Consider the following 25,741-nt stretch of genomic DNA (forward strand, 5'->3'; position numbering starts at 1 on the left):
TCGAGTCAACAATGGCTGGTTATTGGATTCAGAAGGATGCTGGAGCTGGCTGAAGTCGAATTCGTGGTTAGCTCGCTGGCTAGCTAGCTACAGTACAGTAGTTCGTGGGGTTTCGAGTTCCTCCAGTCATCCATTCCCAGCCAGACGGATTCTGCTCCTTGGATTGAGGGCTGCAAGTAGACGTTACGAGTAGTGCAAACCACGTCCTGCATGTTAGGAAAACGGGTCAGCTTTCTTCGGATGACAGAACTGTTTGATGCGTTTGTAGCATAAGTCAATATTGGCTAGTTTTATATACTGAGAAATGGTGGTGGTGGGGATTTCAGTCAGTCAAGGGATATGAAGTGAACAACTGTCAGAACAGCTTGCCAGCTCCTTCGCGAAGAGTGATCACAAAATATTGGGGATATGGACGAGAGTGATGATGGGGTAAGGTGCTTATAGCAGTAACGGCAAACTGGCTAAAATAAATTCCATAATGTCTTCTTGTTGTTGTTGTTGTTGTTTTTTCTTTATAGCTAGTTACCTAGCCAGCTCAGAATATAACGATAATTTGGCTTGTTGGCTAGCACATTGTCAGCTGTGATTGCTACTGTTAGCTGTTGTCCCTGGCAGTTGATAGCATCATGCTATCTATCTAACTGTCATATCTCACCATTGCAAGCATAGTGACAAATATTAAAAAAAAATACAATTTTGCCAAACGTCTTATGTTTGCCACTAACGTTATATCAGTAAGAATATGTAACGATAGCCAAGACATTTTGAAATGTGTGGCATGCTGTGGTGCTGGATAAGTATCAAGTGGAAGCTCTTTGTTGTCAGGAAGCCACTTCAATTCACCATATTCTAATGTTATAGTCTAACTGTTAGCTAGTTAGCCAGCACTTTTCATTTTATCCATTGAAGAGGCTAGATTTGGTTGTTTGTAATTCATGATCAAAGCCTAGTTTTCACTCTTCACTAAATCAACTTGCTCTTTATTTTTGTAAATTTTGTGAAATAAACAATTTTTACGGTAAACCTAGTAGCTACATTATTTACAGTAACTGAGTTGCTAGTTCAGTTTTCAACACTGTAGTCATTGTAACGTTATTTTGAAGGTAGATTCAACTAGCCAAGGGGTTTAACATAACAAGGATGCTCCTATAATATGACATTTAAATTGGCTGTGCTTGCTTGGATTAATCCTTGGATCAGATTCAAATCTGGGGTAGAGCCCCAACAGTGTTTTCCCCTCAGCAAATGTTTCCACTTCAGTATTTTCCCCTCATTCGCTCTTCAATTTCAGGAGCTTTAGCTAGAAGTCAGCGGGGTCTGCCTGAACTAATTCTTCACTTTGTACAGTTGTCCTCTGTTTGGATGTGATTATGTTAATGTAATTGGGAAGGCTTGGAGTGGTCCAGCAGTCTTACTGGCATTGTAAAATGAATTGCCAAGAGAGCAGTGCATTTAGCAGCAATGGCTTCGTTCGTAAACTGTTTGATTGACTGAGTACAGGATTGAAAAATCGGCAGTGTTTCTTTCTCTTGCTTTCTTACACAGTCAGGATTTGTCATAAATTTACCTTAGTGAGAAGACAGATCACATGGTTAAATTCAAGGGGCTCAATATGTTACTTATTGTCCAAGACACATCTTACAGTTCATCCCATACACGGTGCAGTTGATCCACTCGGCCTTTGTATGACAGAACATTAGAGATGCATCTCACAGTCCCTTAACTGGCTGTCAGAGACAATTTCCCTCCTAAGTATTTTCACTACTTATGAGGATGACCTGGTTTTACCACATCATAGCACAGTTCTGAAAGACAGTCTTTATTGTATTGCTACATAAGCCTTCAATGGCCCCGAGTCAGGATGGGCCAGAAGTCTATCCTGTGTGCAATAGGAATGCCTGTAACCTGTCATTAAGAGCACACTTCCTTCACTGTTCCAGAAAATGTTAATGACGACATAGGCTTTTTACGGTGTTCCCCGCTTACACTCAGTAGAGAGATTTCTGCCACCTCCGGTAGGTGTCCCGTGTTTGTCTGGGATTCTGTCTCCCCCTGTTCACCTGACACTTGGCCTGGTCTGACATGGGAGTGGCTGCATATGGTGTTGACTGGCCTGACAGCTGTGAAGGATGCATTGTTTCCTTAGGGGAGAGACAGAAACAAAGCATTATGCTAAGAGCCAGAAGGGAGCTGGGAATTGGCTAGTCTTTGTACAGGAGTAAGGCTATCATAAAAAGTGGCTTGATCAACATCAAATAATAATTTAAATGATTCTACATTTGTCCTGTTATCAGGTGAATTAAAATCAGTGAGCATATAAGATCATTATTGCTTTCATTTGGTTGACTTCCTCCCTGCTAACCTACTCTTTAGCTCATTTCTATTAGCATTGCCTCCTAAATCAGCTCCTTCTCCCGTAACCCATACAGCACAGATTTTGGGCAAACACTCGTCTTTTTTTTTTTTTACAGGCAAACAAGGAATAGTTTTTTCCTCGGCTAATGTGAATAGTGAGAGTTTTGTGTCTTCTTGGACAGACCTTCCTTTACCTCCATGAGTCAAGCTAAACCCAATGACACATGGGCTTCTGTTTTCCATTAATAAAGTGTGCATGCATTGCAAACCTCCAAAAATGAGGTCTTGTAGCAAAACATGACTTGATTTGGTACATCATTTAAAAGTGTTTGGAATCTTTCTGGTGTTTTTTTTCTCTCATTATGCATTGGCAAATGTAATTCACTAATGCCGTGTAGCCTATCTATTCTATTGTATCTAAGGTCTCCAGATGCACAATCATTGTTATTGAAATCCTGTAACAGGACTTTTCCGGAACAGAAATGTGATAAGGAAATGTAAAAGCAGTCTTGCCCTTGCAGAACGCCGCACTAACTAGATCGTGTCTAATTCACAAGCTCCCTCCCTATAAGGAGTCTGCTTCTTCCTATAAGTAGTGCCCTACATGGAAGCCCCCATTTCACCTCATTAACAGATGTTATTATCACCTCTTAAATGGTATTACCCTTCAGGGTTCATATCCAGTCTATCCTGTTTGACTGATAGGTCATATGACAATCCCACTAACTAACATCCAGTGATCTGTAAAGGAATACAACTGCATCACCAACCCCATTTATATGCATGTTATAGGCCTACATCTTTGGGTCAAATGTATTGGATTTTTAAACTCAGTTTAAAAGCACTTCGTTGAAGAGAGTGCAGATATAAAGCCCTGTGTCAAGTGACTGATGTGTCTGGTACCTGATATAAATAAGAGATTTGGCAAGAAGCTGCTCTAAAGGAAGCTCTTTTGTCCTATTTATCAAATGCTCATGAAAGATCCAAAAGTGGATTATACCGGAAGATTCATGAGATTCACTTTAGTTGTAATTTATGGCTGACTCTGCACTACAGATTTACAAAGCCTATTTACAAACAGAACAGAGAGAAATACAAAAAAAAAACGGATTGTACTCGAAGTAGGTTAGATGAGCATTTTTAGGCATATGACATTACTGGTCTGGAATAATAAGACTAACATATTTTGCTTTGATAAAAGCATATTTTTGCCTCCATTTCTTGTTACTTGTATTACTCTCTTCTAAGTCTTCAGTCCAATGGTGTACTTACTATGTACCATTTCATACACTCACAGGACCAGGTTGTGAACACACACATTAGTTCTGTAATAATTAGTACTTTTGCACCTCGTCCATTACATGGTAACACAGAAACACAGCCACAACAGATCACAGGTAGACATGCTGCTCAGCTTTTAGCTGGAATGTTTGCCCATGGCAGAGCCACTGTGGCCCAGCCTTATTATGGCATTGTAAAAATGACAGGGGAAACGTATTTTGTCATCACCCTCGAATGACTGAGGATTGGTCAGTGTGTTCATTTGAGGAGCATGTCATCTTATGCAACTTCTCAAAAGCAGATTTTCTTCACCTTTAGCCTATCTGCTGTCCTGGCTTGATATTGTCTGGGACATTACTCTCCCTTTAGAGAGTTAAAGTTCTCTAGGAGTCTATGTGGGCCGTGCCTGTGTCATAACGGAAAAGCTGACCTGTAGGTTAGGCGCTCCAAACGCAGTGAACCAACTGTGCAGCTGCGTGTTCCGAGCCATCTGCACTTTTCTTTGAACCTCCAAAAACATTTTCCGACCCTAGATGGATCGGAGCACGGTCGTCCCACAGCCTTTTGGATTGACAAATACTTACTAACCATAAAATACACAGCGGCTGTATTGTTTCTGACCGTGTTTACTACTCTAGTAGCGAAGACTTGCTCTTTATGTGTGTACTGTCACAGTTTACAATAACTTTAGAATGCTCGGGTTTGTCCCCCGAACACTATCCCTGATCTCTGCACACTGAATGACTGAAGTTAAGAGGGTTGAAAACCTTTTCATTGACTAAGAGGAGCTTCTCTAATTCAGGAGATGCAGGTAGGCCAATCTATTTTCACTTATTTAGTGTTCAGTATTTTTGTGTTCACCTAGATATGGTTGGTCTTTTTCTCTCCTTATCAGTACAGCAGAACAGTTGCACCATTATTCAACAACTGTTCCTCAGTCAGTTTGAGTTAGTGTACCATTTGATAACATTGGAAATAATGTCAAGAAGCATTTTTTTTGATCGTTTGGAATAAGATGTTTGTTTGTGGACTGGGTAGGGTATGGAAGTCCCCCAGAAACTTGTCAGTCTGCAAGTCCTTGAAAAGAAAAAGCCCAACCTTTTTCTGTGCTTGTTTACACAAGTCTCACACATGCTGAGTTCTGGAAGCACTATACCTAGTTCTACAGCCGAGCACATCTTTCACAGTCAAAGTAATGATATCCTGTTTGAGATGTACCGCTACTTCTTTTACCCAGATGTAAGTTTGGCTCAGATATTGAGCTAGCAAAATGCAATACATCCTACACTCTAATGTCCTGTCCTGGGATGAGGCAAATTTGAACCAAAAAATGGGAACCCCCTTTCCTCATTTTGTCAAACATAAACTGTTTCATTTGACTAATTCCCCAAAACATTGGGATGGATTTGCAATGTTTTATTATCCTGAATCACGCTGATCTTTTGTCATTCATTTCCATCAGATTTAGGCAGGTCATAGGCAGGTCATTCACTGTATATATACTTTTCTATTGTGTTATTGACTGTATGTTTGTTTATTCCATGTGTAACTCTGTTTGTGTCACACTGCTTTGCTTTATCTTGGCCAGGTTGCAGTTGTAAATGAGAACTTGTTCTCAACTGGCCTACCTGGTGAAATAAGGCATTTCAGCTCAGATGTGGATCTAGTTTAGATGTTCTCTTTTCAAATGTAGTTTGATGCCTTTGAGGACGAAACGTTGCCAGATTGGTTACGGGCAATTCCAAGTAAACAGAATTATGCTGAGATTCGCTTTAAAATTCTCAGTTTTAAAATGTATGCTGAACAAAAAACATTGATTTAAAATACATTTTAAAAAATGACTGCAAAGTTTGGTAACAGTATTAAGATAAAATCTCCCTCCATTTTATTCTGTTACCAAACTTTATATCTGCACAGTTCTTCAGATATTTCACTTTAAAATCTATACCAAACAAAACATTGATTTCAAAGTTGAACAAAACACAGAACTCTATGCACAATGACTACTGTGCAGATGCAGAGTTTGGTAACAGAATAAAACTGAGATTTTACTGTAATTTTAATTTTTACCAAACTTTGAAAATCAATGGTTTTTGTTTGGTCAAAATGTTTAGTGAAAATCTAGGTCTCAGTGTAATTCTGTTACCATGGAATTGCCCTTACCAGAGAGTGACTTTACTGTAGCACAGGCAGTGAATTTCTGAACCCTCTGGAGTATGATAACTCTTAGCTCGAGTTCTTGAGGTCCAGTGTTTTCTAGGACCTTGATGTGACACTGCTCTGGCTCCTGTGGGAAAGGACAATGTGCTGAGTTATTGTGCCTCTCTGGAGTGTAAAGAATAGACTAATGTAAAGTCCCAAATGGCTCCCTATTCCCTATCTAGTGCACTACTTTTGACCAGGGCCCATATTCCCATATAGTGCACTACTTTTGACCAGGACCCAATGTATGAGTCCTGGTCAAACGTAATTTACTAGATAGGGAATAGTGTGCCATTTGGAATACAGACAAGAGATCGTCGTGACCTTTTTAATGGAAGCTGATTGACAGCTTACCTCCCATGACTATGTGGAAGTCAACTCTATTAATTACCCGAAGCATTAAACAAACTAGTGAATTATGATGTGGCCTTCACCCTCCAATGAGATTCCCAGCTGTTGCTAAGCGAAATAATGTAGTCCATCTGGGCAGATTTAGTAGAGTAGCCTATCTAGGCTAACCAGAGTGGTTTTTTTGTTGTTGCTGTGCGAAATGTTTTCTGTGAAAAACACTGCCATAGTGTCTTGTCTTTCACAAAATGATGGAATTTTGTTAATTTTCTAGGCTTTGTTCACCTTGATCAACACAACAGTTATCATGAATGTCATAACAGTTCCAAAAGATGGTCTCTGTCTAACCAACCACCTCATTTGAATAGCATAAATTCTGTTATTGCAGTCAACATGATGCCTTTTTAGTTTGTGTGGGCATTGAGTCTTCAGTATTGGGGGGGGGGGGGGGGGAGGGGGGCTGCAAAAAACAACAACACTTTTCTGGTAAAAAAAAAAGGGTCTGCATTCTCACGTCTCACATTGGCAGCCATGGCAACAACAGCTTTCCCACAGAGAGCTAAGTTCACTTCAAAGTTCCTTCTACAATTTAACCTCTCAATTTAGATTGGAATGTAATTTACAAGGTCATTTTACTTTGGAAGTTGTTATTTAGTCTATGTAGGAATTGTAATCAATCATTCAGATTAAGCTAGTGTTCATATTAGCCTACTAGTGTAGGTTATTGACTATTTCTCAATAATGATCTCACTGTGTTTTTGTGGCCCATCTATAGTGTTTTCCCACTCTTCCCCTTTTGTGCTCGTTGATGGATGCTGGCGTAATTCTAGTTTTAGTTGCCTGTCATTTGATCTGCAGAGCTTAATTCTTGTAATGGTCATGGCACTAAGCTTTGGAATGGTTTCAGATGTGGATTTCATTGAATCAGAGTGCCTTTCTCCTGTTGAGTCATCTTGAATGAACGTCATGCAATCACTGTTGTAGACTTTAGCAGAACTAGGCCTATTATTTGTATGGCTGTTGGGAATGTTGGCTAATGAAATACTTTACCGAGCCTTTGCTAAGGTTCAAACAGAATTCACTAGCCTTACTTGGATTGAGAGAGCCAAATGCTTCACGTACATTAGATGGATCTTTCCTATGTGAACCTTTGACCACCTCGGCACTTAGGCAGTAGCTTAAGCGTCTTTTGAGATCATGGCAGGTGAGTAGCTACTCTGATACATGAGACCACTTTCTGATGGCATTGGCGGCCTGGCAGGCAGACATCACGATCTAGAGACGCATCACTGTAAGCTGTTTTTAAGAGAGGCTCTGACTTTCAGAACATGGACTGCTTGAGCTTTTATTGAGAATGCTGTGTGGCATGTTCTTATCTATAACACAGATAGTTTAGGATAATGTAGGCCTGAACTCTACTCCTGTATCACATTTAGCTTTACCCTTTAGCACTGTCTTTGGTCTTAAAAAAAGTCAGATTGTTTTAGAATTCTCCAACTTTGTCAAAGTTTGATTAGATTAGATCAGTGGTTCCCAAATTGTGGGTCCTCTAGGGGTCGGGGGGGGGGGGGGGGTCTGGCTATTGTTTTGTAAACTGTATTTATAACTTGGCAGAAATGTCCAGATCAACTATCCCATGTCAGGTTTTTTTGGGCTAGGTTTTTTAGCCCATAGATTTTGTAGTACACATTAGACATGGCAAAATGTATGGAATTGTAAGAAAATTTGCTTTTAAAACTGCAAAATGTTCTCTGCACCCAATGATAAATGTGTAGAATTGCAGAAAATAAGCTTTAAACCCGGGTAAAATGTTCTCCCTTCCAACAAGAGGTGCACGGCATTTTCCCCAATGCTGGAAGGGGGGGCCTAAGTGAAGAGTTTTGGAACCCCCTGGGCTAGGTTACGCTGTTTCAAGATTTTTTTCATTTGTAATAATGTTATGGTTTTATGTTACAAACTCATGTTAGTTTTACCCTTATGCTCACAGAGATTTTACCAATGAGTGTTCCCTGCTTTGAAAGAGACATGGCGGTAAGTGGCTGATGGTACTCTGTACGTTATAATCAATCAGAGATGTTGCTGTTAAAATCAATAAATCAAACTAAAGCAACCGGAAATGATTTTGGTCGTTTAAAATCAGAAACGATATCAAGATCTGAAGTTGATTCGTAGAGCATGGTCAAGGGAAATGCTTTTGAAAACATGGCCAGATGGTTAAATAGCGGTAGGTCTACAGTCAAGGTGATGTGATTAGCCTCAATCTGATTTTGGTTTCAAAACACCCAGATGAAATGAACTCTGTTTTACTGTCCAATCAATGGCCACTGGTGGAGAGAGATCTCAATGATTTATGAATGATAATGCTTACTTATCAGAGAATCATCTTGCCTACGGTAAATACATGTTCTTGTTTATTCTTGCAGGCTGAAACGTTTGTTTGGGTTAACAGCTCGTCTTCACACGCTCAAAGTGTTGCGAAGGCCAAGTACCAGTTTCTCTTTGGAAAAGGAGACGAGACCAGCTCTACTGAAAGCGGTATGGCACCTTTCATATAATCTACCCCACATGATACTTCACAACAGTATGATGTTATGCTGTTTGCTCTAGCTACGGCTACACTTGGCATTAGGCCTGGGACATTATTCTTTTTCTTTTTAATTGTTCATTTAATAACAACCATGAAATGTGTCACAGTTGGACCCCTGCATTTTGCTGAAAAGTGTTCTTGAAATCCACTAAAAATATAGACTAATCCTGGTCTATTAATCATTCATTATCAGGCCTAATGCATACATTATTTTACTGGCTAATATGAATAATTCTAAATGATTAGTGCAGGACTGCCCAATTACAGTACTTAGCTATTTATAGTGCACTGTAAGAACCATACTGTGAGTTATAGGAAGCTCCTATATCAACCAGTTCTTGATGAATCGGCCCAACAAGCCAGTTTCTCTACAGAAAGAGGCTGTAGAAGTTGAGACTTTGCTTTCACTGCCTTTTAGCCATGAGCTGAACAGAGCCTACTTTCCCAAAGTGCAATGAATAATTTTGGGGAGCTGTAGTAGGGCCTATATAAACAAACCATTTTTCAAAGCAAGCCCATGAACAGTAGTTAAGTGCTGTGTCAAACATTCCCAGAAACTAGAGATGAATAAGTACTGTATAGTGATCTGTTTCTATCGTTCCATTTAGTGTGAACATTAGCCTGTTTGCTGAGGTAATGCTACATCTGCACAGGGAAGACTTCCTCTTTTTATTACCTGTCAAGAGCCAGTCCGATAAGAGGTCTCAGCCCTGACTGGTTACCCAGGCTATTTAGCAGGAGCTTAAAAGGTCATTAGTAGTCCACAGGGATTTGCAAACATCCTCTAGACATCTCCCAAGTGATGCTGCAAAGTCATGACTTAGTGCGATCACTTTCACTCTGTCCACTATCCTATCCTTCTCTACAGGGGTCACACAACTGGTGATCCTCAGCCTCCCTCGTCAACTAGACATTATATACAACTGTTGTATAAGATACGCTGTCTGTGTCCAAAATGGTATATAAAGTGCACTACTATAGGGCCCATAGGGCTTTGTTCTAAAGTAGTGCACTATGCCTGACGCAGCCTCTGTTCTGACGCAACACCAGTCTAAAGGTCTATTGTTTTAACTCCCTGTGTCACCCAAGTCATAAGTTATTTTGATGGCAGAAATCTAATTTAGCATAATAATAATAAATCCCCATGAAAATCCATACGTTTAATCTAGAGATTTTGTTTTGTTTTGGATGCGTCTCAGTCCACCTCATCGGCCTATGTCGAACTTCTGCATTTGCGGTGAAAGGGGACAGAGCTAGAGCGGTGTTTATCAGACCATGAGACATCCTGAAAATCGCTCTTCTCACACAACTGGAGTCGGTACAACCAATCTGCCAACTTCAGTCTGTAGCGTCCAGACAGTTTGGGATACACACTAATATGACCCCTCTGTGGAAAGGTGAGACTCTCTAGGATGCCCACAGGCCTCACAAGACTCGCCTAAAGGTCCCCGGGGCCAGTTGGAAAAAAATGAATGGAAGTACAGTATATATGGAGATTGTTTAGTGCCAAAAATAAGGAGTTAAATACCTGTCCAAAAAAATAACAAATGCTTCCTGATCTTTCTTATACGCTCAGATATAGGACAGAAACCTCAGAACAAACTTCCCTTTGGAACTATCTGTTGTTCCATGTAGGGAATCTTTTATTCATTGCATTTGTATGGGCTAATGACAGTAAGGCCAAAAACAATTCCATATGGCTTAGTAGAACCCCGCGGCTTGGACAGAGCTTAGACTCTTATGGGTTAAGAGACATGGCCATGAATCTCTCATGCTATGTCAGTCACTCTCCAGTAGAAACAGATATTGATACAGTAAAAACAAGGAAATGCTGCCATCTAGTGTAATCGTGTTCTTGACATAACGTCTTCTATGACGAGGACATACAGTAACTGGAGACCGAGATCAGGGTCTTGTTAAGTAGGCAGGACATGGAAGAAAACGCTCTGAAATGGAGTGGTACGATCTGAAAAGGAACGATTGCTTTCTTTTACCGTAGCAAAACGGTGTGCCCTAATAAACACAACCGTGTTGAACTCATTGTGTTGGTTTCAAGTATGGGCCTATTAGCCTAAACAGGGCGGAGCAGGTTGCACATGATGTTTTTACTTTTAAGCTACCTCCTGTTCATCCAGTTCTGTTCTGGGTTTCATTAGCCTACATGCTAATGATGCTGTACCTTTGATGGTATTCACTATGTATCACTGTGACAATAGACCTCTTACTTGACCTCATCCACTCCACCGTTCATGTCAAATTAAACTGGATAATTGTATTAATTGACACAGCTGTCTCGTCCAACTCTTCGTGAACAGGTTCAACAAGAGGACAGAGCGAAATACTCCAGGATAAAAACCCTTAGGTGTATTTTGTTAATTTAGTAATTATACATTCTCCCTACATGGCTCAAAGCAGCTTAAAGCTGTTCAATATTTAACTAGATACTAAGGTATTCAATAGAAAAAAAAGACACCTGCTGTTTTGGCAAAATTGTATCCATCACACTCGGCTAATTTGAAATAAATGTTTGTGAATACATGTGAACTGAGCATGCTGAGCTTTGGTCCACTGTCTGAAGCCGTTTGCCGGCCAGTGAAAGGGACATCTGCGTGTGAAGGGACGAAATAAAGAAAAGGAACCAGCAGTATTAGTTTGGATTCATCCCAGCCCTTCCTTGGCACCTCCTAGCCCTTCTCCTTTCATGAAGTGGACACAGTGCCGTAGTGTTCAGACTACAAGGCTTATTCAGAATTAGTCCAAGAGAGATATTTATCTTACACCGAGAGGAAATACACATCGTTTCACATCCTAAATCAATATAATCTATCTAATGATGGTGATAGCGATGATAAGTAACAATTTATATATTTTTAAAGTGCACATGTGACATTTGTATTGATCTATTTATCTTGTAGTATTTGACATCTCATTTTCTCAGTTTCAGCATCAACCTCTCACGTCTTAGCGGACGAGGGGAGTAGTAGCACCAGTCTAGACGTCTGTCTCCAGGACGATGACATCGATGAAACCTCGTTGTTCCTGGAGATCGACCGTGAGCTGGCCAACCTGCTGAGCGGCCTCAGCGCCAGGAGCCAGAATGCTCCAGCCGCCCACGCCCAACCTGAGGACAGCCTACACCCAGCGGACAGTAGTGAACAGCAGAGCGCAGCCATCATGATCCCCTGTAGCGGTCAAAACGGGGCCTCGCAGGATGTGGCCAGCCGGACCTCAGAGAGAAACGGTGAGGGGGAGGAGACCAATGTGGACCTGGACATGTCTGGCCTGGGCCTTGTTCCACCGGGAGACCCACTCCTCTCGCCCACCTTCCTCCTGGACTCGTGGACGGAGGCGCTGCTGAAAGATACGGCTTCCCTGAGCTCTGCGGCCCAGAAGGCCTTGGGCGTCTCCACCGTGGCGGCCGAGGTAAACGGAGACTTCAGGAATGCGCCCGCTGCGAACTGCCAAGAAAAAACAAGTGCTGGCCTGACAGCTGCTGCATTCACATCTGGGCCATGCTCAGTGGTGGGTGAGGTACCCGTGGTGGACCAGTCTGAACCTACCAGGAGGGGTTCAGAGGCAGCGACCGAGCCTGCCGGAGGGGGGCTGCTCCTGGACGAGGAGTCCCTGGAGGAGTCCAGTAAAATCCTGGCCGAGATCCCAGGCATCTTCACCGCCTTCCTAGACGGGGGCCAGCTGAGGGAGAAGCCCCCTAAGAAACTGCGATTTGCGGAGAGCCGGCCAGGGAGCACGACGACGGTGGTGGCGGCAACAGACGTTTGTGGTCAGATGGGACATGAGCGAGGTAGTGAGGACTCGGAGAAGGGACTGGAGGGAGGTAGGAGCTGCAGCAGTCTGAAGGTAGAGAGCTCTGTGGACAGTCTGAGTCCTCTAGAGAGACTCCCCTGCCGGCTGTCCCTGGAGGACGAGGTGTTCCGGGTGCTCCCTGACATATTTCTGCACCAGAGCCCCGATGGAGACGCAGCACGGGAGCCCAGCTCAGATAGGTACGTCACATATCTGCTATATTCCAAATGGCTTCTGACCCATAGCCACTCCTGTGGGTCTGGGGCTGTATTCAGCTTCATTGTTTTCTTTCAATAAATACGGTTATATGGACAGGAAGTAGCTGATCTTAGATCAGCACTCATACTTTGAGACACTTGTTACATATGGCCTCTGAAAGGATTGGACAGTTGTAATTAAGTTTAGTCCAAACCAGAACAGTCCAAAGGCCAGGACGATCCAATCCTCTCAGATCTACAGGATGTCCCTAGTCCCTAGTGCAGGGGTCTGAAACGTGTGGCTTTGGTGATCTATAATTTGTCAAAGTAATCCATACACTATAGGCCTAATAGTACTAGTATAAACACATCAAATTAGCTCTACTCACACTTGAACAGCCACAGAAAAGGTTATTTGAAAACCGTTGAAGTTGACCACACCCCTTACTATTCAACACAATTCTGTTTTGTTTGAAATGCAGCCAAGTGCGCCAATGTCTCTCAATTTCTTTTTCTTTACAAAAATTTAAATGTAGGTATTTTGTATGTTTATTGGATAGTGATCGATAGAGGTGAATAATAGGAGAGAGAGTGTTGAAAACCCATGCTGTACATCATACATGTGCTACAGTGTGTTGAAAACCCATGCTGTACATCATACATGTGCTACAGGGTGTTGACAACCCATGCTGTACATCATACATGTGCTACAGGGTGTTGAAAACCCATGCTGTACATCATACATGTGCTACAGGGTGTTGAAAACCCATGCTGTACATCATACATATGCTACAGGGTGTTGAAAACCCATGCTGTACATCATACATGTGCTACAGGGTGTTGAAAACCCATGCTGTACATCATACATGCGCTACAGGGTGTTGACAACCCATGCTGTACATCATACATGTGCTACAGGGTGTTGAAAATCCATGCTGTCAGCTGTACATCATACATGTGCTACAGAGGCAGTGGTTTAGACTGCTAGTCCACCCCAGGCCAAGTCTCATTGACGGGTTAATCTGTGGGGTATTTCCATCGTGGCTCCCAGAGTACTACGTTTTAGTGAACATTTGAAAAAATGAATCTTCCTGTCAACTTGGTTCCCATCCCCCTGCCCTAGGGGCTATTGGGGGCTAGGTGTCTATTTGGAATTCAGCACTTCTCTCCTCAGCTCATCCCCTTGTGACCAATTAGATTGTCATGACTGAACGCCTGTAAAATAAGATGTCAAACTAAATAGTGTGATTATGATTCACTGTTTATTTTATGGCACTATTTACACTTGATCCCCCACTATGTTTCAATATTTCTAACGTCCGTAGCTTTTTTGTCCTTAGAAAATGTTGAGTTCCTTTTAGTTGCTGGATGTTTCCATTACATGGAAACTAGCATTGTCACAGTCCACAGAAATGTGTTGTTTTGTTAGAGTTTCGCTGAGAGGAGGTAGAAAGGTGCAAGGTCTCTGGGTTAATAATGGAATCGTGTGCTTTATAACTTCCTCTGAGAGTTCACCACAGCGGCTATAGGCCTCTACGACAGGGACAGTGCATTTAGCTGAGTTCACCACAGCGGCTATAGGCCTCTACGACAGGGACAGTGTATTTAGCTCTGTTTGAGGAGCAGGAAGTAAGCAGTATGATGTGACCATAAACAGCAGTGGGACCAAAGATGTTATCATGGGGAGTGCCAAGCAAGATGCTGCACTAGTTAACTCGTACAGATACTTTTGAGCATGTGCAGGGGAGTTACACGCTTCCCTCGAGCAACATGATAGCCGCTTGACAACAAATGCTGACGAGATTAGCATCTTGTTTTTTACTCTTCTTGTTTGGGTTGCAAGTTGCCCCGCTTGTTATGGTAGCGTCATATTGCTGAATCTAATCTATTTCTTCTTGGTAGAGGAACAATATCCTAATCCAAGCAATTCAGGCCAGGTTTCAGTACCCTTGTGGAACCAGCCTGATCACAGCGTTCTCCATTTTGATTCACTTCACTATCACATCAGTCAGGCCTTCCTCCAATAGATTGGCGTTTGGAACGAGTTAGCAAATGACCGGTCCAATCCGCATCCTTTCAGAACCAATGGGTGGGTTTTAGGACAAAATCACAGGTGGCCAAACACTGCTTTGAATTAGGCCGTCCTCTGGTTGGTTGAAGGTGATCCAATTGCAGATGAGGTGGTTTTGAATAATGCCTCTCATTAAAGGTAGACTCAGACCATAGAGGATGATAGAGGCCACTAGTGGCCAAAAGGCCGTGTTAGCATGGGCAGTGCCCTTGAGGGCTTCCACAATTTTTAATGTAGTAAACTGGATGGGACTTCCAACTTCATTGACTCATCCCTCCTGGTGACCCTATTGGAGTCATGTTCAACCGGGTCATCAGGAGGGATCAGCCAATAGTGAAGAAAAATTGACTACTTCAAAATGGAGATGCTATACTAGCGCAGATACAAAGATGAGTCCTCTATCTATCTCTATGGTTCAAAACATTTAATTGAGGAGGAATGCCAGATGGATATGTACTGTGAAATATAATGGCTAAGGTTTCCCACAGGCTAGTTTGAATTTCAGTCTTCTTCTGCTAAGTTAAGATTAAGACTTGACTTTTGTCCCCAGTCAAAGTTTCCATGATTGTCTCTGTTTGTCCCCGACTCCCTCAGGAGTACGAAGACCAATGGCAGCGAGGACCCGTCGGATAACCGGGATGGCAAGGAGACATCGGAGAGCCAGGAGGCCACCGACGTCTTCAGCTCGCAGTTCGAGAGCATCCTGGAGTCAGACCGTTTCCGTAGCACCCTTTACAGCAGCCTGGACTCTCTGGATGCCCTATCTTCCTCGGCTGACGACGAGGCGGACTCGGGCTTCACTTTCGACATGCCCCTTACTCCCATGATCCAGCAACGCCTCAAGGAGACGGGCCACTTCGTGGAGTTGTTGCCCGACGCGGGGCGCCAGCGGGAGCGCCAGGAGCTACTCAGCGTCACGACCACGGGGAAGGGCGGGAAAGCCGCCCTGGAAGTGACGTCTTCCTACCTAGAGGAGGTGGTAGCGAGTGGGGACCCCGCTTTCAGCGGCCAATCAGATAAACATTCCAGCGGACCCCTGGCCAATGGGGTGGAGCGGGACCCAAAGGACTGGCTGCACGGCTGCCTGAGGTAGGAAACAATAGACTTTATTATTGTGGCTGAATAACAACAGGCTCACTGTACTGTTAGGCCTGTACTCTCATAGAGAATTTGTTATAGGTTGTAGCACTTCTTACACTGGCACTGAACAGAAGGTTCAAGGTGATTTATTCTGCATAAACTTATAGAAAGAGGTGAGGTGTGTGTGTGTGAGGTAAAACAACATGCTTCCTTACATAAGGCAACACAAACTAGTGGCATGGGTTGACAACTAGAAACAACTACATGTCTCAACAACCTGTTCATCTATTTGTCCTTTGACCTCCTCCAGGGATACCAGGTCCTGTAGTTGTAGGTTGGCTGAGTAATGAAATGAACATATTCCATGCTCTTGTTCTAATGCTCAGGTCTGTTAGTATTAAACAAGATTGAGATCTGAGCTTGTATGTTTTTTTTCATTCCGAGCTAGGAGAAAGGACAAATAAAATGGCCTTATAAATAAGAATGTAGCAGTGTTTGAGCCTGCGTGTTGCTAGTGATGTCCACCCGGCAGCACTGTAGAGTTCACAATGGTGAGTTAGACGTCTCTGATTTGTGACAAAACTAAGGGCTGCATGATACACAGTCAAGAGCCTTCAGTGAAGAGCTTGAGGCTTGCACATACGTAGTACCACCATAGTCAAATATAGATAATCAACTATTTTCTGGCGGCAAAGGAAAAACAAGCTTTGCGTTGGTAATAAAACCCCAATACGCAGCTTGAGTTTCCTGACAAGGTTCTCTACATGGGTGGTGAAGCTCAACTTCTCATCCATCCAAACTCCCAGACATTGGTATATTTTGCCTTGCTCTATATAATGTTCTTTCAAGGTGTATATGAGGTTGTGCCTGCGCCAATCTTACCCAGTTCCTGCTTCACAGTGCCTGCCAATCTTACCCAGTTCCTGCTTCACAGTGCCTGCCAATCTTACCCTGTTCCTGCTTCACAGTGCTTGTCAATCTTACCCAGTTCCTGCTTCACAGTGTCTGCCAATCTTACCCAGTTCCTGCTTCACAGTGCCTGCCAATCTTAAAAAATATATATTTTACCTTTATTTAACTAGGCAAGTCAGTTAAGAATAAATTCTTATTTTCAATGACGGCCTAGAAACAGTGGATTAACGCAGAACAACAGATTTGTACCTTGTCAGCTCGGGGGTTTGAACTTGCAACCTTCCGGTTACTAGTCCAACACTAACCACTAGGCTACCCTGCCACCCTGTTCCTGCTTACCCAGTTCCTGCTTCACAATGCCTGGCAATCTTACCCAGTTCCTGCTTCAATGCCTGCCAATCTTACCCAGTTCCTGCTTCACAATGCCTGCCAATCTTACCCTGTTCCTGCTTCACAGTGCCTGCCAATCTTACCCTGTTCCTGCTTCACAGTGCCTGCCAATTTTACCCACTTCCCGCTTCACAGTGCCTGCCAATCTTACCCAGTTCCCGTTTCACAATGCCTGCCAATCTTACCCTGTTACTGCTTCACAGTGCCTGCCAATCTTACCCAGTTCCTGCTTCACAATGCCTGCCAATCTTACCCAGTTCCTGCTTCACAATGCCTGCCAATCTTACCCAGTTCCTGCTTCACAGTGCCAGCCAATCTTACCCAGTTCCTGTTTTATTACTATGGTAATGCTGCCCTCTGCAGGACACATCCTTCTGTTGCAGTATTCCATGGGGATAATGATGCTAGAGGTCCACTGCCTTGGGTCAAGTTTAAACTCCAATTCAGGAATTGTATGAATCAATATCTCCATTATTCAATCCGGTATCTATGATTACAGTATTGTTTTGATTACAGCCTAGACCAAATCTAGTTATGTTTTGATATGAATTCAGCCTAGACTATATCTAGTTATGTTTTGATATGAATTCAGCCTAGGCGTTAAGAAACACGCCTCAGTGTCTCCTAATATACAGACATAGGTAGGTTTTTGCATACTTTCTTCCACTCCACAGACACTTAAAAGAGCAGTTTGTACACAATCCATCACCGTAATAATAGGCTTTTATAATTGGTTTGCAGGAGACATTAGGGTCAGGCCATTAGGGTAATTTAATACATTATTGTTTTAGCACAGTGTACCGTGGACGCAACAAAAACATCTCGAAGGCACAGAATTGAATTTGTACAACCCACCAGCTCAGTTACAATAACTTGCTCTCAGAATCAACATTTAGTCTAGGCTTACTGTACCCCTCAGCGAGTCAAAACATTGTAAACTTTGTTCCTGTACTTTTTTAAAGCTAACAGACAATAAAAACCAGAACTGTAAGAGCACAAATTACATTGGAAACGGCTTTTAGGATTTGAGGTCTGAATTCCTGGGCACATTACTGAGCAGGAGGCATGGAGTCTGCAGACATTTCCTTCCTTTTCCCAACAGAAATGTGAAAGCACACAGTAAATCCTCCTCTGCATGGGTGGGGTGCAGCAGGGGTAAGATGTATGCTCCCTTAGATTATTTTCTTTAAAAAGGAATATACCATTTCAAATAGGGCTGGCACGGTAATTGTATAATCGTGTAACTGCCGATTTTATAGATGAAGATTGTCATGAAAGTAAATGACTGTCATAACCGTTTTTTTTGTGTTGAACGAACAGCTGACCAAAGACTCTGGTTGGGCATTTGTGCAGTTTAGTCCATTTCCATGGTAACACAAACTCTTTACAACGTGATGAAACTTGTTGTCGGTGTTGTAGCAAATTAGTCTTCGGTTGCCTAGGAACCCCCCCCCCCTCCCTGCAGCAGCAGCACATGCCTTCAGGAGAGGAGAAAATGAATAAATAGAAAAATGTACAGTGACCGCGGCCATTTGGCTGACAAAACGTCATCTAAAATTCCATAACCGTCACAGTCCTAAGTTCAAAAGCGTCTCAAGCCAAGTGGTCTGACCCCGCCTCCACATTTGAAAGGAAAGCTTCACCCTGGCTTTGATGTTTATCATCGACCTTTGATAGGAATTGACTCACATCATGTCAAATCGCAAGGATGGATAAGAGTAATGGGTCAAATGAATTGATACAACCATCTACCCTTGAAAAAGGTCAAATGAGCAGTGAATTGTAAATAATTTTTCTTTACACTTGGCAATAATCTATCCTAATTTCGATTCATTCAGAATTTTATCCAATGGCTCTTGCATCCAATTTGTAGTGAGCTTTTTGTAAAAGATTTCTTCTGAAACACAGCCTATTTAATACGCGTCTCCAAACACTGCAGCTATTATATTCCATTCGGGAAAATGAATTTGACACTGTTACGTCACTGCAGTACATCATCAGATGTTAGGTATCTGTGTTGTGAGCAGAGGCTCATACTGTAGCTTACTATTTCCAGCATGTCTCTGCGAAGGCATTTTTTTCTCATTTTACCACCAAGCCAGGTTAGAGGATATTAAGCAGCAGTGTTATTTATAGCCTGAGTAGAACAGCAGACACAAGCCCCGCGGAGCCCCGACTCTCACATTCATATGGTGAAGGACATAAATACCCCCCCCCCCCCCCCATACACACACACACACACACACACCCTGCCTACCACCACCCGAGCAGCCAGCACAATCCCACTCCTTCCTTCATTCATGCTTCCGTGAGGAGTGGCCTCAGCACACAGTCAGGGCTCAGGCCCCTTCAGCAGATGGGGAGGGAGGCAGGAAGCAAGGCTCATTTCCAGCTGGATATCACAGGGAGCACCGTGATGGACTAAAGCTCATGTCCTCTTGCCGGCTCCCTGCCGCACGCATGCAGACATATACACACATACACACACACACATACACAGACAGACAGACACACTCCAGCCAGTCGGGCCCAGAGCTTTCGGCTTCAAATGAATAAGCAGAATCGAGGCTTTCTACCTGTGTTGTCCTAGCAGCAGCAGCAGCAGCAGCCGAGGGCAAGAAACAGCAGTGCTCTTGTCTCCATGTAGGTCAAAGCACAGAGCGCTAAGGGACCCGGCCGCCGGTCACATGGCGCAGGCTAAAGCTAAAGAGTTTCATTCTTAGGGACTTTTCTCCTCTTCCTCCTCCCCCTCTTCTCCTGCTGGTGAGGCCGGCTTCCTATGGGCTCCTTTGTATCGGCCTGTTTCTCCCAGCCAGGCCCAGCCGACGCCGCTGATGCAACTGAAAGCGACTCCATCCAGTAAGTGGCGACCTTCAGCAATGCATGACATTCTGCCTTATCGTCATGACGATGGCTGCTCCTAGCCTTTCTTTCATAGGCTGTCGGCTGGGAGAATGCAGCCAAGCGGTTTGCTCTCCTCTCCTGCTGTTTAACGTGTGCTGTGTGCTCTGCAGTGTGGCTTGTAGAAACAGTTGCCGATTTACTCCTCTCTCTCTCTCTCTTTCCCTCTCTCTCCAGCAAAGGTTGTTAACGGGAGGCTTTGCTTTGCAGTATTAATTTTGTTGTCCTTTTCGCCCTCGCTCTCTCCTTCTCCCAGGAAGTGGGTGGTTCCTGTACCACCAGGAAAGAGAACAGGAGTATGACCAGAATAGTAATGTACTGTTCAATGTCATGCTAATTGGAAAGCCATTTGAGATATTAGGCCCATTTGAATATTTGCTGTCTGGGTTGAGAAAATATAGCCTCTCTGGGCATTTAGGTCAAGTCTGCAACTGTATAATGTGAAGCCCACTAACTCATCCAGGACCTAAATGCAGAAGGCCATTCAAATGAAAAAAGACATGCCGTTTACTTTGTACACACAAGATAGACAATTGACAGTGGTACATGTATATGTCATATCAGTGACCATTTGAGTTAGAAGCAGAAATGGAAAGGACTAATCTCCCATAAGACTTTAATACTCAGTTTCATTGCATTGAATTGTTAAAACCTTCATCCTTCCTGCACGTGTAGTTCTCTACATCCAATTTGGTGTTGTGGGGAGAGTTTCATGTAACATGCAGATCAAAATGTAGCAAGGATGGGGAAAAAAGCTACTTTAGTGTAAAAACATTTTTGTCATTTTTACAGTTGATATTTGCAGTTAAAATGTGAGATCAATTTTTATTGGTCACATACACATGGTTAGCAGATGTTATTGCGAGTGTAGTGAAATGCTTATGCTTCTAGATCCGACAGTGCAGCAGTGTCTTAACAGGTAATATCTAACAACTCCACAACAAAACCTAATATCCAACATATTCCACAACAAAACCTAATACACACAATCTAGTAAAGGAATGGGATGAGAATATATATGTATAACATATATGGATGAGCAGTGACAGGGCGTATAAGATGCAATAGATGGTAAAGAATAGATAGTGAAGGGTACAGTATACAGTCGTGGCCAAAAGTTTTCAGAATGACATATTCATTTCCACAAAGTCTGCTGCTTCAGTGTCTTTAGATATTTTTTGTCAGATGTTACTATGGAATACTGAAGTATAATTACAAGCATTTCATAAGTGTCAAAGGCTTTTATTGACAATTACATGAAGTTAATGCAAAGAGTCAATATTTGCAGTGTTGACCCTTCTTTTTCAAGACTTCTGCAATCTGCCATGGCATGCTGTCAATTAACTTCTGGGCCATGATGGCAGCCCATTCTTGCATAATCATTGCTTGGAGTTTGTCAGAATTTGTGGGTTTTTGTTTGTCTACCCGTCTCTTGAGGGTTGACCACAAGTTCTCAATGGGATTAAGGTCTGGGGAGTTTCCTGGCCATGGACCCAAAATATCAATGTTTTGGCAAGGTGCTCCATCATGCTGGAAATGGCATTGTTCGTCACTAAACTGTTCCTGGATGGTTGGGAGAAGTTTCTCTCGGAGGATGTGTTGGTACCATTCTTTATTCATGGCTGTGTTCTTAGGCAAAATTGTGAGTGAGCCCACTCCCTTGGCTGAGAAGCAACCCCACACATGAATGTTCTCAGGATGCTTTACTGTTGGCATGACACAGGACTGATGGTAGCGCTCACCTTGTCTTCTTCGGACAAGCTTTTTTCCGGATGCCCCAAACAATCGGAAAGGGGATTCAACAGAGAAAATGACTTTACCCCAGTCCTCAGCAGTCCAATCCCTGTACCTTTTGCAGAATATCAGTCCGTCCCTGATGCTTTTCCTGGAGAGATGTGGCTTCTTTGCTGCCCTTCTTGACACCAGGCAATCCTCCAAAAGTCTTCGCCTCACTGTGCGTGCAGATGCACTCACACCTGCCTGCTGCCATTCCTGAGCAACCTCTCTACTGGTGGTGCCCCAATCCCGCAGCTGAATCAACTTTAGGAGACGGTCCTGGCGCTTGCTGAACTTTCTTGGGCGCCCTGAAGCCTTCTTCACAACAATTGAACCGCTCTCCTTGAAGTTCTTGATGATCTGATAAATGGTTGATTTAGGTGCAATCTTACTGGCAGCAATATCCTTGCCTGTGAAGCCCTTTTTGTGCAAAGCAATGATGACGGCACGCGTTTCCTTGCAGGTAACCATGGTTGACAGAGGAAGAACAATGATTCCAAGCACCACCCTCCTTTTGAAGCTTCCAGTCTGTTATTCAAACTCAATCAGCATGACAGCGTGATCTCCAGCCCTTTCCTCGTCAACACTCATACCTGTGTTAACGAGAGAATCACTGACATGATGTCAGCTGGACCTTTTGTGGCAGGGCTGAAATGCAGTGGAAATGTTTTTGGGGGATTCAGTTCATTTGCATGGCAAAGAGGGGCTTTGCAATTAATTGCAATTCATCTGATCACTCTTCATAACATTCTGGAGTATATGCAAATTGCCATCATACAAACTGAGGCAGCAGACTTTGAAAATTAATATTTGTGTCATTCTCATAACTTTTGGCCACGGCTGTACAGTATATACAGATGAGATGAGTAATGCGATATATGTAAACATTCTTAAAGTGACATTATTAAAGGGACTATTGTTCCATTTGTTAAAGTGGCCATTGATATCAAGTCTGTAGGTAGGCAGACACCTCTGTGCTAGTGCTGGCTGTTTGACAATCTGATGGCTTGAGATAGAAGCTGTTTTTCAATCTCTCTGTCCTAGCTTTGATGCACCTGTACTGACCTCACCTTCTGGATGGAAGCTTGGTGAACCGGTAGTGGCTCGGGTGGTTATTGTCCTTGATTATCTTTTTTGCCTTCCTGTGTCATCGGGTGTTGTAGGTGTCCTGGAGGGCAGGTAGTTTGCCCCCGGTAATGCGTTGTGCAGACCCGACCACCCTCTGGAGAGCCCTGCAGTTGTGGGCGTGCAGTTGCCGTTCCAGGTGGTGATACAGCCCGACAGGATGCTCTCAATTGTGCACCTGTAAAGGTTAGTGAGGGTTTTTGGTGACACTGCATTTTTTTTAGCCTCCTGAAGTTGAAGAGGCGCTGTTGTGCCTTCTTCACCACATTGTCTGGGTGCGTGGACCATTGCAGTTTGTCGGTGATATGTACACAGAGGAACTTAAAACTTTCCACCTTCTCCACTGCTATCCCTTCGAAGTGAATAGGAGGGTGTACCCTTTGCCATTTTCTGAAGTCCACGATCATCTCTTTTGTTTTGCTGACATTGAGTGAGAGGTTATTTTCCTGACATCACACTCCGAAGGCCCTCACCTCCTCCCTCTAGGCCGTCTCGTCGTTGTTGGTAATCAAGCCTACCACTGTAGTGTTGCCTGCAAGCTTGATGATTGAATTGGAGGTGTGCATGGCCACGTAGTCGTGGGTGAACAGGGATTACAGGAGAGGGCTGAGAACGCACCCTTGTGGGGCCCTAGTGTTGAGGATCAGCGGAGTGGAGATGTTGTTTCCTACCTTCACCACCTGGGGGTGGCCCATCAGGAAGTCCAGGACCCAGTTGCACAGGGCGGGGCTGAGACCCAGGGTCTCAAGCTTAATGATGCGTTTGGAGGGTACTTTGGTGTTGAATGCTGAGCTGTAGTCAATGAACAGCATTCTTACATAGTTGTTCCTCTTGTCTAGATGGGATTGTGCAGTGTGATGGCGATTGCATCATTTGTGGATCTGTTGGGGCGGTAAGCAAATTGGAGTGGGTCTAGGCTGACAGGTAGGGTGGAGGAAATATGATCCTTGACTAGTCTCTTAAAGCACTTCATAAAGGACAGAAGTGAGTGCTACGGGGCGATAGTCATTTAGTTCAGTTACCTTAGCTTTCTTGGGAACAGGAACAATGGTGGCCATGTTGAAGCATGTGGGGACAGCAGACTGGGATAGGGATAGATTGAATATGTCCGTAAACACACCAGCCAGCTGGTCTTGCGCATGCTCTGGAAATGCGGCTAGGGATGCCGTCTGGACCGGCAACCTTGCGAGGGTTAACATGTTTCAATATTTTACTCATGTTGGCCACGGAAAAGGAGAGCCCACAGTCACTGGTAGCAGGCCGTGTCGGTGGCACTGTATTGTCCTCAAAGCGCGCAAAGAAGTTGTTTGATTTGTCTGGGATCCAAATGTCGATTTCTGCAACAGGGCTGGTTTTCTTTTTGTAATCTGTCTGTAGATCCTGCCAAATACGTCTCGTGTTTGAGCCGTTGAATTGCGACTCCACTTTGTCTCTGTACTGATGCTTTGCTTAATTGATTGCCCTATGGAGGGAATAACTACACTTTTTGTATTCGGCCATGTTTCCAGACGCCTTGTCATGATTAAAAATCGGTGGTACATGCTTTCAGTTTTGCGTGAATGCTGCCATCAATCCACAGTTTCTGGTTCGGGAAGGTTTTAATCGTCACAGTGGGTACAACATCTCCTATACACTTCCTTATATACTCGCTCACAGAGTCAGCGTATACATCAATGTTATTGTCTGAGGCTACCCGGAACATATCCCAGTCCAGGTGACCGATGCAATCTTGAAGCATGGAATCCATTTGGCAGACCAGCGTTGGATAGACCAAAGCATGGGCGTTTCCTGTTTTAGTTTGTGCCTATAGGATGGGAGCAAAAAGATGGAGTCATGGTCAGATTTGGTCAGATGGAGGGCGGGGGAGGGCCTTGTATGCATCGCGGAGGTTAGAGTTGCAATGGTTGAGTGTGTTACTCGCTCGTGTACTGCAATCGATATGCTGATAGAATTTAGGTAGCCTTGTTCTCAGATTAGCTTTGTTAAAATCCCCAGCTACAATAAATGCAGCCTCAAGATATATGGTTTCCAGTTTGCATCAAGTCCAGTGAAGTTCCTTGATGGCCGTCTTGGTATCTGCTTGAGGGGGGATATATACGGCTGTGACGATAACCAAGGAGAGTTCTCGTGAGATAATACGGTTGGCATTTGATTATGAGGAATTCTAGGTCAGGTTAAAAAAAATACTTGAGTTCCTGTATGTTGTTATGATTACACCACGAGCTGTTAATCATGAAATATACACCCCCACCCTTCTTTTTATCAGAATGATGTTTGTTCCTGTCGGCGCGATACACTGGAAATCCCGTTGGCTGTACTGACTCTGACAGCATGTCCTCAGCTAGCCATGTCTCCGTGAAACCGAGTATGTTACAATCCCTGATATCTCTTTCGAAAGCAACTCTTGCCCTAATTTTTGTCAACTTTGTTAACTAGGGACCGGACATTAGCGAGTAATATACTCGGAAGCGGTGGGTGGTGTGCACGCATCCGAAGCCTCACAAGAAGACCGCTCCGGCACCCTCTCCTCCGACGGCTTTGTTTTGGGTCAGCCTCTGGTATCAGTTTAAATGACCTGGGAGATGCAGACAAAGGATCTGCTTTGGGAAAGTCATATTCCTGGTCGTAGTGCTGGTAAGTTTGGTATTTTATTAGGATCCCCATTAGCTGTTGCAAAAGCAGCAGCTTTTCTTCCTGGGGTCCACACAAAAC

General features: G+C 43.5%; 1 protein-coding gene and 1 long non-coding RNA gene across 10 annotated transcripts in view; one reads left to right on the forward strand and one right to left on the reverse strand.

The window, feature by feature from the left end:
* Positions 1-25,741, forward strand: part of psd3l (pleckstrin and Sec7 domain containing 3, like) — a 139,660-nt gene that overhangs the window by 10,155 nt on the left and 103,764 nt on the right. For 3 of the 9 annotated variants that reach the window (XM_021601635.2, XM_021601634.2, XM_021601639.2), the window contains 3 exons: positions 8,610-8,721; positions 11,712-12,777; positions 15,440-15,934. In XM_021601635.2, coding sequence (XP_021457310.2) covers positions 8,610-8,721; positions 11,712-12,777; positions 15,440-15,934 — 1,673 coding nt within the window. Of the gene's footprint in view, positions 1-60; positions 430-8,173; positions 8,218-8,609; positions 8,722-11,711; positions 12,778-15,439; positions 15,935-19,966; positions 20,087-25,741 lie in introns of those variants that run through there. The other 6 variants (XM_021601636.2, XM_036976756.1, XM_021601637.2 and 3 more) reach the window with 5 other exon arrangements.
* On the reverse strand, positions 14,028-19,930 carry LOC118964559. Its single transcript, XR_005051636.1, has 2 exons — positions 19,804-19,930; positions 14,028-15,929 (listed from the first exon to the last, which is right to left on the reverse strand). It is a non-coding gene; the product is annotated as an uncharacterized LOC118964559 (long non-coding RNA).

Source organism: Oncorhynchus mykiss, chromosome 5 (genome assembly GCF_013265735.2).
Source record: "Oncorhynchus mykiss isolate Arlee chromosome 5, USDA_OmykA_1.1, whole genome shotgun sequence".
Taxonomy (NCBI): Eukaryota; Metazoa; Chordata; class Actinopteri; order Salmoniformes; family Salmonidae; genus Oncorhynchus; species Oncorhynchus mykiss.